We start from the raw sequence: 15,468 nt of genomic DNA, 5'->3' as shown, positions 1-15,468 counted from the left end.
TCTCCCTCTGTAGTCTCCTGTTTCCTCTCCCTCTGTAGTCTCCTGTTGCCTCTCCCTCTGTAGTCTCCTGTTTCCTCTCCCTCTAGTCTCCTGTTTCCTCTCCCTCTGTAGTCTCCTGTTTCCTCTCCCTCTGTAGTCTCCTGTTGCCTCTCCCTCTGTAGTCTCCTGTTTCCTCTCCCTCTAGTCTCCTGTTTCCTCTCCCTGTAGTCTCCTGTTTCCTCTCCCTCTGTAGTCTCCTGTTTCCTCTCCCTCTGTAGTCTCCTGTTTCCTCTCCCTCTGTAGTCTCCTGTTTCCTCTCCCTCTGTAGTCTCCTGTTTCCTCTCCCTCTGTAGTCTCCTGTTTCCTCTCCCTCTGTAGTCTCCTGTTTCCTCTCCCTCTGTAGTCTCCTGTTTCCTCTCCCTCTGTAGTCTCCTGTTTCCTCTCCCTCTGTAGTCTCCTGTTTCCTCTCCCTCTGTAGTCTCCTGTTGCCTCTCCCTCTGTAGTCTCCTGTTGCCTCTCCCTCTGTAGTCTCCTGTTTCCTCTCCCTCTGTAGTCTCCTGTTGCCTCTCCCTCTGTAGTCTCCTGTTGCCTCTCCCTCTGTAGTCTCCTGTTGCCTCTCCCTCTGTAGTCTCCTGTTGCCTCTCCCTCTGTAGTCTCCTCTCCCTCTGTAGGATCCTGTTTCCTCTCCCTCTGGCCCTTTCATCATATTGCCATATCTCTGCCTTCTCTTCCTCCCGGTTTCTGTCTCGGTCTCCATCTCTTTATCTCTCTCCCGCCTCTCTCCCTTTGTCTGTGTATGTGGACTACTGCTGATCTTGATGCTGTGTGTGTGTGGACAGGACATGTAAATGACTGGATGGGATGACATGGCTTGAGGGGGTAGTTCTGATTGGACACTGGTACAGAGTGAGCAGTTTCATAAAGGGCTGCTTTTAATTCCTGGATTCAGGTCAGAAGTAGGGCAGGCAGCTATTGCACCAGAATGCACTGATCTTTGGGAACACACGCAAACACTGGCCTGTATATTATTATGATGGAAAACCAAATGCCGGTTGCTGTGGATTCATGATCAGGTCAACACAGATGTCTGTGAATGCTTAGTTTGATGGCACTGACTAAGCTTGTGTTTTGTTTGGAATGTCTTAGCGGGAGCTGACATCAATGCTCTTTCAACTAAATAAAAACTGTCTCGGTCTCTCCCGACCACACACACACTATTACCAGACACGATGAATGTTTATTGAAAGACTATGATCATCTTCAGATGACACACACATGAAATTAAGATATCTATACTGATGAAAAATATAAACGCAACATGCAACAATTTAATACAAAGAGTTACAGTTCATATAAGGAAATCAGTCAATTTAAATACATTCATTAGGCCCTAATCTATGGATTTCACATGACTGGGCAGGGGTGCAGCTATGGGTATGCCTGGGAGGGCATAGGCCCACCTACTGTGGAGCCAGGCCCAGCCAATCAGGAGTTTTTTCCCCCCAAAAGGGCTTTATTAGACAGAAATACTGGTCAGTTTCATCAGCTGTCCTGGTGGCTGGTCTCAGACTATCCTGCAGGTTAAGAGTCTGGATATGGAGGTCCTGGGCTGGCGTGGTTACACATGGTTTGCAGTTGAGGCCAGTTGGACGTACTGCCAAATTCTCTAAATGGCTTATGGTAGAGAAATTAAGATTCAGATCTCTGGCAACAGCTCTGGTGGACATTCCTGCAGTCATCCTGCCAATTGCATGCTCCCTCAACTTGAGACATCTGTGGCATTGTGTTGTGGGACAAAACTGCACATTTTAGAGTCCCCAGCACAAGGAGCACCTGTGTAATGATCATGCTGTTTAATCAGGTTCTTGATATGCCACATCTGTCAGGTGGATGGATTATCTTGGCAAAGTAGAAATGCTCACTGACAGGGATGTAGACAAATTTGTGTGCAGAATTTGAGAAATTATATTTTTGTGCATATGGACAATTTCTGGGATCATTTATTTCAGCTCTTGAAACATGGGACCAATAGCTAGATTAGGTGTGTCTCCAGTAGCTTACTTTTATAACCTACCTAGCAAATTACATAGGTTGTCACTCAACTAATAAAGCTTAATATCATGCAGGCCATTTTAGCATTTGAATGCTGAATGTGCCACGCAGATGTGCAAGATCAGGAACATGCTGCCTACCTCGCGTTAGTTAGCGTGCCAAGCTGGGCACAGTGTGCCGTTTGACTAGGCTACTGATATTGGTGGAGAGGACGCATCAATTGGCGATTCGTAACATTTTAATACATTTTTGGACCCTGCATGTTAGATTTGGATCGGTTTAGGGTCTGCGGACCGACGCATTCATATCTTAAATATTTGAATCATGTCTTAAACATTTCAATCGGGGACCGATGCGTATCGGTAAATCAATACATCTTTACTAGCTAGGTGTGTGCGTGGCTGTGTGTGTTGTGCACTCGTGTTTGTCAGAGACACCACAGCTGTTGTAATACTAGCAGGTTGTCCTCACATGTCCTCCTTACCTATTAGCATACTTCTACACGTACATAGGCTCTGCATGTGTTTTTATGTGTGAAAATGGCACCAACAGAGAGGGTTGCCGTGCTTCTAGCTCTTAGGAAACTTTGCAGTATTTTTTTTTAATGTATAATTTCTTACATTATTAGCCCAGAAATGTTTTTGTGTTATTACATACAGCCAGGAAGAACTATTGGATATCAGAGTGGCGGTAACTCACAAGCACTACCAGTATTACAACCAGGAATACGACTTTCCTGAATAGGATCCTTTGTTTGCACCCCCCTGGGCAATTTAACTGATTCCAGAGGCCGACCCAAAACACGCCGGTGGAGGAGACGTACTCAGTGGTCTTCCAGTCTGACTTAGGAGGTGCGCACACCACCCACCACTTCCGAGTATATTACTCGCTAATGTTCAGTCTCTGGATAATAAAGTTGACGAGCTCAGGGCGAGGATTTCTTTCCAGAGAGACATCAGGGATTGTAACATACTCTGTTTCACAGAAACATGGCTCTCTCGGGATATACTGTCTGAGTCCGTCCAGCCAGTTGGGTTCTCAGTTTATCGCGCAGACAGGAATAAATATCTCTCTGGGAAGAAGGAGGGCGGAGTGTATGTTTCATGATTAACGACTCATGGTGTGATTGTGATAACGTACAGGAACTCAAGTCCTTTTGTTCACCTGACCTAGAATACCTCAGAATCAAATGCCGACCGTATTATCTCCCAAGAGAATTCTCTTAGGTTATAGTCACAGCCGTGTATATCAACCCTTCAAGCCGATACCACCACGGCCCTCAAAGAATTTCACTGGACTTTTATGCAACCTGGAAACCACATATCCTGAGGCCGTATTTATTGTAGCTGGGGATTTTAACAAATCAAATTTGAGAAAAATGCTACTGAAGTTCTATCAACATATTGACAGTAGTACTTGCACTGCTAAAACACTCGACTACTGCTACTCCAACTTCCGGGATGCCTACAAGGCCCTCCCCCGCCCTGCTTTTGGAAAATCTGACCACGACTCCATTTTGCTCCTCCCTTCCTATAGACAGAAACTCAAACAGAAAATACCTGTGCTAAGGACTAGTCAATGCTGGTCTGACCAATCGGAATCCACATTCAAGATTGTTTTGATCACACAGACTGGGATATGTTCCAGGTAGCCTCTGACAATAACATTGACAAAATATACTTATACGGTGACTGAGTTTATCAGGAAGTGTATAGGAAATGTTGTACCCACTATGACTATTAAAATCTATTCTAACCAGAAACTGTGGATAGATGGCAGCATTCACGCAAAACTGAAAGCGTGAACCACCACATTTAACCATGGCAAGGTGACTGGGAAAATAGAAGAATACAAAGTGTAGTTATTCCCTCACCAAGGCAATCAAACAGGCAAAAGGACAGTATAGAGACAAAGTGGAGTCGCAATTCAACGGCTTAGACATGAGACGTATGTGGCAGGCAGTCACGGACTACAAAAGGAAAACAAGCCACGTCGCAGACACCGTCTTGCTTCTGAACAAGCTAAACACCTTCTTCGGCCGCTTTGAGGATAACACAGTGCCACCAATGCAGCCCGCTACCAAGGACTGTGGGCTTTACTTCTCCGTGGCAGACGTGCCTAAGACATTTAAGTGTTAACCCTCGCAATGCTGCCGACCCAGACGGCATCCCTAGCCACATCCTGAGAGCATGCACAGACCAGCTGGCTGGTGTGTTTACAGACATATTCAATATCTCCCTATCCCAGTCTGCCTCAAGATGGCAACCATTTTTCCTGTACCCAAGAAGGCAAAGTTAACTGAACTAAATTATCGCCCAGTAGCACTCACTTCTGTCATCATGAAGTGCTTTGAGAGACTAGTCAAGGATCTACCTTACCTGTTACCCTAGACCCATCAATTTGCTTACCGCCCCAATAGATCCACAGACGACGCAATCACACTACACACGGCCCTATCCCATCTGGACAAGAGAAATACCTATGTAAGAATGCTGTTCATTGGCTACAGCTCAGCATTCAACACCATAGGCCTGTTGTCCGGACCTCTGGCAGACTCTATGGGGGTACCATAGGGTTCAATTCTCGGGACGACTCTTTTCTCTGTATATATCAACGATGTCGCTCTTGCTGCGGGTGATTCCCTGATCCACCTCTACGCAGACGACACCATTCTGTACACATCTGGCCCTTCTTTGGACACTGTGTTAACTAAACTCCAAACGAGCTTCAATGCCATAAAACACTCCTTCTGTGGCCTCCAACTGCTCTTAAACGCTAGCAAAACCAAATGCATGCTTTTTAAACGTTCGCTGCCCGCACCCGCCCGCCCGACTAGCATCACTACTCTGGACGGTTCTGACCTAGAATACGTGGAAAACTACAAATACCTAGGTGTCTGGCTAGACTGTAAACTCTCCTTCCAGACTCATATCAAACATCTAAATCAAATCTAGAATCGGCTTTCTATTTCGCAACAAAGCCTCCTTCACTCACGCCGCCAAACTTACCTTAGTAAAACTGACTATCCTACCGACCCTCGACTTCGGCGATGTCATCTACAAAATAGCTTCCAATACTCTACTCAGAAAATTGGATGTAGTCTATCACAGTGCCATCCATTTTGTTACCAAAGCGCCTTATACCACCCACCACTGCGACCTGTACGCTCTAGTCGGCTGGCCCTCACTACATATTCGTCGCCAGACCCACTGATTCCAGGTCATCTATAAGTCTATGCTAGGTAAAGCTCCGCCTTATCTCAGCTCACTGGTCACAATAACAACACCCACCCGTAGCACGCGCTCCAGCAGGTATATCTCACTGGTCATCCCCAAAGCCAACTCCTCCTTTGGCCGCCTTTCCTTCCAGTTCTCTGCTGCCAGTGACTGGAACGAATTGCAAAAATCGCTGAAGCTGGAGACTTACATTTCCCTCACTAACTTTAAACATCAGCTATCTGAGCAGCTAACCAATCGCTGCAGCTGTACATAGTCCATCTGTAAATAGTCCACCCAATCTACCTACCTCATCCCCATATTGTTTTTATTTACTTTGCTGCTCTTTTGCACACCAGTATCACTACTTACACACCATCTGCTCATCATCATCTGCTCATCTATCACTCCAGTGTTAATCTGCTAAATTGTAATTACTTTGCTACTATGGCCTATTTATTGCCTTACCTCCTCATGCCATTTGCACACACTGTATATAGACTTTCTTTTTTTCTATTGTGTTATTGACCTCTTGTTTATTCCATGTGTAACTCTGTTGTTTCTGTCGCACTGCTTTGCCTTATCTTGGCCAGGTCGCAGTTGTAAATGAGAACTTGTTCTCAACTAGCTTACCTGGTTAAATAAAGGTGAAATAAAAAAATGTAATAAAAAATTCCCAGTGGGTCAGAAGTTTACATACACTCAATTAGTATTTTGTAGCATTGCCTTTAAATTGTTTAACTTGGGTCAAATGTTTTGGGTAGCCTTCCAAAAGCTTCCCACAATAGGTTTTGGCCCATTCCTCCTGACAGAGCTGGTGTAACTAAGTCAGGTTCATAGGCCTCCTTGCTTGCGCACGCTTTTTCAGTTCTGCCCACAAATTTTCTATAGGATTGAGGTCAGGGCTTTGTGATGGCCACTCCAATACCATGACTTTGTTGTCCTTAAGCCATTTTGCCACAACTCTGGAAGTATGCTTGGGGTCATTGTCCATTTGGAGACCCATTTGCGACCAAGCTTTAACTTCCTGACTGATGTCTTGAAATGTTGCTTCAATATATCTACATAATTTTCCTGCCTCGTGATGCCATCTATTTTGTGAAGTGCACCAGTCCCTCCTGCAGCAAAGCACCCCCACAACATGATGCTTTCATCCCCGTGCTTCACGGTTGGGATGGTGTTCTTTGGCTTGCAAGCCTCCCCTTTTTCCTCCAAACATAACGATGGTCATTATGGCCAAACAGTTCAATTTTTGTTTCATCAGACCAGAGGACATTTCTCCAAAAATACGATCTTTGTCCCCATGTGCAGTTGCAAACAGTAGTCTGGCTTTTTTATGGCGGTTATGGAGCAGTGGCTTCTTCCTTGCTGAGCGGCCTTTCAGGTTATGTCGATATAGGACTCGATTTACTGTGGATATAGATACTTGTGTATGTGTTTCCTCCAGCATCTTCACAAGGTCCTTTGCTGTTGTTCTGGGATTGATTTGCACTTTTCACACCACAGTACGTTCATCTCTAGAAGACAGAATGTGTCTACTTCCTGAGCGGTATGACGGCTGCGTGGTCCTATGGTGTTTATACTTGCGTACTATTGTTTGTACAGATGAACGTGGTACCTTCAGGCGTTTGAAAATTGCTCCCAAGGATGAACCAGACTTGTTGAGGTCTACCATTTTTTTTTCTGAGGTCTTGGCTGATTATTTTTGATTTTCCCATGATGTCAAGCAAAGAGGCACTGAGTTTGAAGGTAGGCCTTGAAATCCATCCACAGGTACACCTCCAATTGACTCAAATTATGTCAATTAGCCTATCAGAAGCTTCTAAAGCAATGACATCATTTTCTGGAATTTTCCAAGCTGTTTAAAGGCACAGTCAACTTAGTGTATGTAAACTTCTGACCCACTGGAATTGTGATACAGTGAATTATAAGTGAAATAATCTGTCTGTAAACAATTGTTGGACAAATTGCTTGTGTCATGCACAAAGTAGATGTCTTAACAGACTTGCCAAAACTATAGTTTGTTAACAAGAAACTTGTGGAGTGGTTGAAAACAAGTTTTAATGACTCCAACCTAAGTGTATGTAAACTTCCGACTTCAACTGTACATAGACTTGAAATCACTGGCCACTTTAATAAATGGAACACTAGTCACTAATAATATTTACATATTTTGCATTACTCATCTCATATGTATATACTGTATTCTATTCTACTGTATCTTAGTCTATGCCGCTCTGACATTGTTCGTCCATATATTTATATATTCTTTATTCCATTCCTTGACTTAGATTTGTGTGTATTGGGTATATGTTGTGAAATTGTTAGATATTACTTGATAGATATTGCTGCTCTGTCAGAGCCAGAAGCACAACTATTTCACTACACCCGCTAAACACGTGTATGTGACCAATAACATCTGCTAACCACGTGTATGTGACCAATAACCTCTAGCTAACCACGTGTATGTATCCAATAACATCTGCTAACCACGTGTACGTGACCAATAACATCTGCTAACCACGTGTATGTGACCAATAACATCTGCTAACCACGTGTATGTGACCAATAACATCTGCTAACCACGTGTATGTGACCAATAACATCTGCTAACCACGTGTACGTGACCAATAACATCTGCTAACCACGTGTATGTGACCAATAACATCTGCTAACCACGTGTATGTGACCAATAACATCTGCTAACCACGTGTATGTGACCAGTAACATCTGCTAAACACGTGTATGTGACCAGTAACATCTGCTAAACACGTGTATGTGACCAGTAACATCTGCTAACCACGTGTATGTGACCAGTAACATCTGCTAACCACGTGTATGTGACCAGTAACATCTGCTAACCACGTGTATGTGACCAATAACATCTGCTAAACACGTGTATGTGACCAGTAACATCTGCTAAACACGTGTATGTGACCAGTAACATCTGCTAACCACGTGTATGTGACCAGTAACATCTGCTAACCACGTGTATGTGACCAATAACATCTGCTAAACACGTGTATGTGACCAGTAACATCTGCTAAACACGTGTATGTGACCAATACAATGTGATGTTATTAGAGTAAATGATGTCCAACTGGGAGACAGATGGAGGTGTAGTGTGTCGAGGGGAAGTCCGAATGCTATTGCCACAGTCCTTTATCATCAGTGGGCATATTACATTTACAGCCATACACACTGCACACAGGCTTATGTTTCACTGCCCAACATAAGTACAACTCTTTTGATTATACTTTGTGACTAACCACAGGGGAATGTGGTTATTCTTTTGTTTTGATACTTACAGCAGTTCTTCAGAAAAATGGTTGATGGTGAAACTAATCGTTTTCTCTTTCATTCTCTCCCTCTCTGTGCTCCAGGTGTGGGGGGCAGTCAGGTGTTGGTGCCCCAGAAGGTGAGTGCTGTATTGGGGAAGAATGTGACGTTGGGCTGTAGCGTGGAGGTGGGGGCCAACCTCAGTCTTACCCAGAGTTCCTGGGAGCGCCGGCTCCCCACAGGCTCAGTGACTGTGGCGGTGTACAATCCCGTGTTCGGCATCTCGATCCCCCCAAACTACGTGCGCCGCCTGTCCTTCCGCTCGCCCTCCTCCCATGACGCCACCATCGTACTGGAGGATGTGGGCTTTGAGGACATTGGAGTGTACACCTGCAAGGTGGCCACCTTCCCCCTGGGCAACACACAGGCCTCCACCACTGTCAGCGTGCTCGGTAGGAGTGTGTGTGCTTGTGTTGGGTTGTGTGGGTGCCAATTAGAGCTGGGACGATAAACCGGAAATGATTGACACTGACTATACCGATCACTTATCACAGGCATTTTGCTGATGTTGTTCATTATAAGTAGCCTATACTAGAGAAATGTGAAGTTTGAAATGAAATAAGTTTGCTAATATGGGTGATTGTTAATGGGACAATTGATGTCTACAACCAGTAGTATTAGTTTAAAAGATAATTTTAAATTATAATTATCTCATCAATTCAGGCAATTTATCACAATCTGGATTTTTGGCCATATGACCCACCTCTAGTGTCTGTCTCTCTGTGCAACACACCTCTTGTAAGTGTGTGTTTGTATGGCTGATGGTGTGCTTGTAATATTCTGAAACGTAATCCTGTATCTTAGTAAAAAGCCTCTTGTAGAAATGTATGAACTACACATGGCTATTGTGGGGGAGAGGATCATACTCACGTCACTGGGCCAGAGGGAGAGTGGAGAGAAAGGATGGAAGGTAGTGAGGACGAGTGGTTGGAATAAGGGTTGGTTGAAGGGGCATTGCAATGAGAACGGTATGACAGTTGGGTACAGTTGCGTGAGAGGAGGGGTAAAGGAGCGAGGGATGGGCGTACAGGAACAGGCTGCTATAATTGGAGCTAGAGGAATGTGGTGGGCAATACGTTTTGTGTGTCTGTTGCACAATTGAGACGCCCCTCTTTTAAAGGGTCCCGGTGAGTAAGAGTCGGGGTTAGATGTATTATTCCAGGCAAGGCCATGGCTTACACACACTGTTTTTGAATGGTTACGGTAAGTCTCTGAGCTGCTACTGCGTAGTAGGACAGGGGAAAGGAGGGAGGCGGTTGAAAGAAAGAGTGATGGAAAGAAGGAAACGAGCTTGGTGAATGACTGAACCACTTCCAGACCCTACTCAGGAACTCTGCTCCCTAGAGCAGGGTTCCCCGATAGGCGGCCCACGACAACAAAATCGGAATATATATATATTTGTGTATTTAGAATTTTCGTTTTTGGATGTAAGACTGTAAAATCATCTCAAAGTGATGTTAATTTAGGAAATCAGTTTGCAAATATTCTCACGCATAAATTAAAACGTGATCGTATCCCAATGTAATCAAGGTTTGAAATGATTCTGTTTTTGTCAAATACTACACACTATCTGTTTGGGATTTTTGTGGTCAATTTGTAGTGTAAAAATGATTTCTAACTATTTTCCAGCCCCCCGACCAACCGCTCAAGGAAAAATCGGCCCATGGCTGAATGTAATTGGGGACCCCTGCCCTAGAAGATACTGGAACACTGACTGAACACTACAACCCTTTCTATCCATATTTCCTCACCCCTTCTCTCTCTCTCTCTCTCTCTCTCTCTCTCTCTCTCTCTCTCTCTCTCTCTCTCAGTGGAGCCCAGGGTGTACGTGTCGGCTGGCTCGGTGGCTCTGATCGACGAGGGCAATGAAACGGTGGTGGCCACCTGCATCGCTGAGCGGGCCCGGCCCCCCGCCGAAGTCTCCTGGGAGACGGACCTGTTTGGGCAATCAGAGGTGTCGCTGCAGGACGAGGCAAATGGCACAACCAGCACCCAGGTGCGCTACCTGTGGCAGCCCACCCGCCACGTCCAGGGTCACGCCCTCACCTGTGTGGTGCGTCATCCTGCCCTGCACACAGACTTCAGGATCCCCTACCAGCTCAACGTGCAGTGTGAGTCTCTCTCTCTCTCTGTGTCTCTGTGTCTGTGTGTCTGTGTGTGTGTGTGTGTGTGTGTGTGTGTGTGTGTGTGTGTGTGTGTGTGTGTGTGTGTGATTCAACACAGGATACTGCCTTTTCTGTTCAGAATCATTCACACAGACAGTACTAGTCAACGGTTTGGACACACCTACTCATTCAAGGGTTTTTCTTAATTTTTACTGTTTTTAGTGAAGACCTCAACTAGGATATAACACATTGTGTTTGTAGAGGCCAGGTCATCTGATGCAGCACTCCATTACTCTCCTTGGTCAAATAGCCCTTAAACAGCCTGGAGGTGTGTTTTGGGTCATTGTCCTGTTGAAAACAAATGATAGTCCCACTAAGCACAAACCAGATGGGATGGCATATTGCTGCATAATGCAGTGGTAGCCATGCTGGTTGTATGCCATGAATTTTAATTAAATCAGTGTCACCAGCAAAGCACCCTCACACCATCACACCTCCTCCTCCATGCTTCACGGTGGGAACCACACATGCGGAGATCATCCGTTCACCTACTCTGCGTCTCACAAAGACACAGCGGTTGGAACCAAAAATCTCAAATTTGGACAGATTTCCACCGGTCTAATGTCCATTGCTCGTTTTTCTTGGCCCAAGCAATTATCTTCCAATTGGTGTCCTTTAGTAGTGGTTTCTTTGTAGCAATTTGACCATGAAGGCCTGATTCACACAGTCTCCTCTGAACAGATGATGTTGTGTCTGTTACTTAAACTCTGTGAAGCATTTATTTGGGCTGCAATCTGAGGTGCAGTTGACTCTAATGAACATATCCTCTACAGCAGAGGTAACTCTGGGTCTTCCTTTCCTGTGGCGGTCCTCATGAGAGCCAGTTTCATCATATTGCTTGATGGTTTTTGCGACTGCATTTGAAGAAACGTTCAAAGTTCTTGACATTTTCTGGATTGACTGACCTTGATGTCTTAAAGTAATTATGGACTGTCGTTTCTCTTTGCTTATTTGATCTGTTCTTGCCATAATATGGACTTGGTCTTTTACCAAATAGGGCTATATTCTGTATACCACCCCTACCTTGTAACAACACAACTGATTGGCTCAAACGCATTAACCTGTTAGGGCTAGGGGGCAGTATTTGCACGGCTGGATAAAAAAATGTACCCGATTTCATCTGGTTACTAATCCTACCCAGTAACTAGAATATGCATATACTTATTATATATGGATAGAAAACACCCTAAAGTTTCTAAAACTGTTTGAATGGTGTCTGTGAGTATAACAGAACTCATTTGGCAGGCAAAACCCTGAGACAGATTCTGACAGGAAGTGGATACCTGATGTGTTGTATTACCTTTAAACCTATGCCATTGAAAAACACAGGGGCTGAGGAATATTTTGGCACTTCCTATTGCTTCCACTAGATGTCACCAGCCTTTACAAAGTGTTTTGAGTCTTCTGGAGGGAGATCTGACCGAACAAGAGCCATGGAACGATGATGGCCCATTAGACACCTGGCGCGCGAGTTCATGTTGGGTACCCTCGTTCCAATACGTTATAAAAGAGAATGCATTCGTCCACCTTGAATATTATTCATGTTCTGGTTAAAAAAGGCCCTAATGATTTATGCTATACAACGTTTGACATGTTTGAACGAACGTAAATATATTTTTTCCCCTCGTTCATGAAGTGAAGTCCGGCGGGCTTAGATCATGTGCTAACAAGACGGAGATTTTTGGACATAAATTATGAGCTTTTTTGAACAAAACTACATTCGTTATGGACCTGTGATACCTGGAAGTGACATCTGATGAAGAGAATCAAAGGTAATGGATTATTTACGTAGTATTTTCGATTTTAGATCTCCCCAACATGGCGGCTAGTCTGTATCGCAACGCGTATTTTTCTGGGCGCAGTGCTCAGATTATTGCAAAGTGTGATTTCCCAGTAAGGTTATTTTTAAATATGGCAAGTTGATTGCGTTCAAGAGATGTAAATGTATAATTCTTTAAATGACAATATAATATTTTACCAATGTTTTCTAATTTTAATTATTTAATTTGTGGTGCTGACTTGAATGCCGGTTATTGGAAGGAAACGATTTCCTGAACATCAATGCCACAGTAAAACGCTGTTTTTGGATATAAATATGAACTTGATAGAACTAAAAATGCATGCATTGTCTAACACAATGTCCTAGGAGTGTCATCTGTTGGAGATTGTAAAAGGTTAGTGCATAATTTTAGCTGATTTTATGGTTTTGGTGACGCCTGTCTTTGAATTGGCACAACATTACACACAACTCTTGTAAATGTACTGTCCTAACATACTCTAAATTTATGCTTTCGCCGTAAAACCTTTTTGAAATCGTAAAACGTGGTTAGATTAAGGAGATGTTTATCTTTCAAAGGGTGTAAAATAGTTGTATGTTTGAAAAATTTGAATTTTGACATTTATTTGGATTCAAATTTGCCGCTCTTGAAATGCACCTGCTGTTGATGGAGTGCACCACGGGTGGGACGCTTGCGTCCCACCTAGCCCATAGAGGTTAAGGAAAAAAAATTCACAAATTAACTTTTAACAAGGCACACCTGTTAATTGAAATGCATTCCAGGTGACTACCTCATGAAGCTGGTTGAGAGAATGACAAGAATGTGCAAAGCAGTCATCAAGGCAAAGGGTGGCTACTTTGAAGAATCTCAAATTTAAAATACGTTTTGATTTGTTGAACACTTTTTTGGTTACTACATGATTCCATATGTGTTATTTCATAGTTTCGATGTCTTCACTATTATTCTACAATGTAGAAAATAGTAAAAATAAAGAAAAACCCTTGCATGAGTAGGTGTGTCAACTTTTGACTAGTACTGTATGTCATGTCTATGATGCTGGAATTTCATCAGACTTGATTTGATTGATTCATGTAATTTCACTCAAAAAATGTTGGGGGTGGTTGAGTTTTCCACTTTTTCAGGTTCTGTCTGTTGCCCCTTCTCTGTGTCGTGTCTCTGCAGACGCCCCAGACATCGTGGTGGTAGGTTATGACGGTGACTGGTATGTGGGCCGTGAGAACATCCAACTGACCTGCAAAGCCAACGCAAACCCACCAGCACACCACTTCACATGGATCAGGTGTGTGAGTGTGTGCGCTCGCTGCTCGTGTTTTTATGTGCACAAATTTGTTCCCACTGCAGATTGAACGTTGAACCAGTGTTTGTGTATAATTGTGTCCGTCTGCCTTTCATTTCATGTAATTGTGTGTGGATATCCAAGACTGGACGGGAAAATGCCAGAGGGGGTGGAGATAGTGAACAACACGTTGCTGTTTCTGAGACCCCTCCAACGGAATGACTCTGGAGTCTACAGGTGTGAGGTTGCCAATGACATCAACCTACGCAGCAGGGACCTGCGGATACGCATACAAGGTGAGCGGAGGGAACAAACGCTGCTGAATGTGCACGCAGCTTGTTATTCCACACGTATTCTTCCTGTCTCTCTTAGGGAGAACCTTTAAACATATTCTGGCCTTGAAGCTTTCGGTGTCAACATAATAGCATAGAGATGAGTCAGGATTTATCTGTATGGATAATGCTGTCTTTGTGGCTCCTGCTACTAAACACTTTTTAAATGTTAAATGTTATGCTTTTGTAACAACAGCATTTACATAAAAATAAAATAAAAAAAAACATGATCTGTCCAGCATTTTGTCATTCTAGACCCTAGTCTGTCTAAGCTTGAGGGTGTGGCCGTGTTTGAAATGAGGCGAGGTGCCATGCTGTGTCAGGGCCAATTTATTTCCGGTCCTCAGATGTTAGTCTTAATAAGGCCCTGATTAGTCTTGATTAGGTCTCCAGATGTTCAACAGGAGAGGAGATCTCCCTGGTTCTCTGGCCAAGCCCATGTCTGCTCATCCCCCAGACCACTAACTCAGTCCTCCACTCTCCTCTGCTATGTCTCCTCTGTCGTTCCCCTGGCCTGGCATGTGTCTCTGTCTCTCTGCTGTGCAATATGAGCCACTTTGGCCCTAAACCTCTCTTCCCCTCCGTAATGGAGCTTTCATTTCAATATCACGTTCACTACTGTACTAGAGGTCGACCGATTAATCGGAATGGCTGATTAATTAGGGCCGATTTCACGTTTTCATAACAATCGGTATTTTTGGACACCGATATGCCGATTTTGATTATTTATTTTATGATTATTTTTTATTTGTTATTACACCTTTTATTTAACTAGGCAAATCGGTTAAGAACACATTCTTATTTACAATGGCGGCCTAGGAACGGTGGGTTAACTGCCTTGTTCAGGGGCAGAACGACAGATTTTTACCTTGTCAGCTCGGGGATTCAATCTTGCAACCTTACGGTTAACTAGTCCAACGCTCTAACCACCTGCTTTACATTGCACTCCACGAGGAGCCTGCCTGTTACGAGAATGCAGTAAGAAGCCAAGGTAAGTTGCTAGCTAGCATTAAACTTATCTTATAAAAAATAATCAATCATAATCACTAGTTAACTACACATGGTTGATGATATTACTAGTTTATCTAGCGTGTCCTGCGTTGCATATAATCGATGCTGTGCGTATTCGCGAAAAAGGACTGTCGTTGCTCCGTGTACCTAACCATAAACATCAATGTCTTTCTTAAAATCAATACACAAGTATATATTTTTAAACCTGCATATTTAGTTAATATTGCCTGCTAACATGAATTTCTTTTAACTAGGGAAAATGTGTCACCTCTGCAACAGAGTCAGGGTATATGCAGCAGT

General features: G+C 43.8%; 1 protein-coding gene across 1 annotated transcript in view; it reads left to right on the top strand.

The window, feature by feature from the left end:
- LOC106603344 (nectin-3-like protein) overlaps positions 1 to 15,468 on the top strand; it is a 67,287-nt gene that overhangs the window by 45,703 nt on the left and 6,116 nt on the right. Inside the window, exons 2-5 of the mRNA XM_014196904.3 lie at positions 8,630 to 8,977; positions 10,397 to 10,696; positions 13,711 to 13,828; positions 13,970 to 14,121. Of these exons, the coding sequence (XP_014052379.1) occupies positions 8,630 to 8,977; positions 10,397 to 10,696; positions 13,711 to 13,828; positions 13,970 to 14,121 (918 nt within the window). The remainder of the gene's footprint in view (positions 1 to 8,629; positions 8,978 to 10,396; positions 10,697 to 13,710; positions 13,829 to 13,969; positions 14,122 to 15,468) is intronic.

This window comes from Salmo salar, chromosome 04 (assembly GCF_965601325.2).
Source record: "Salmo salar chromosome 04, fSalSal1, whole genome shotgun sequence".
NCBI classification, from domain to species: domain Eukaryota; kingdom Metazoa; phylum Chordata; class Actinopteri; order Salmoniformes; family Salmonidae; genus Salmo; species Salmo salar.
This window is presented reverse-complemented; position numbering and strand designations above follow the sequence as displayed.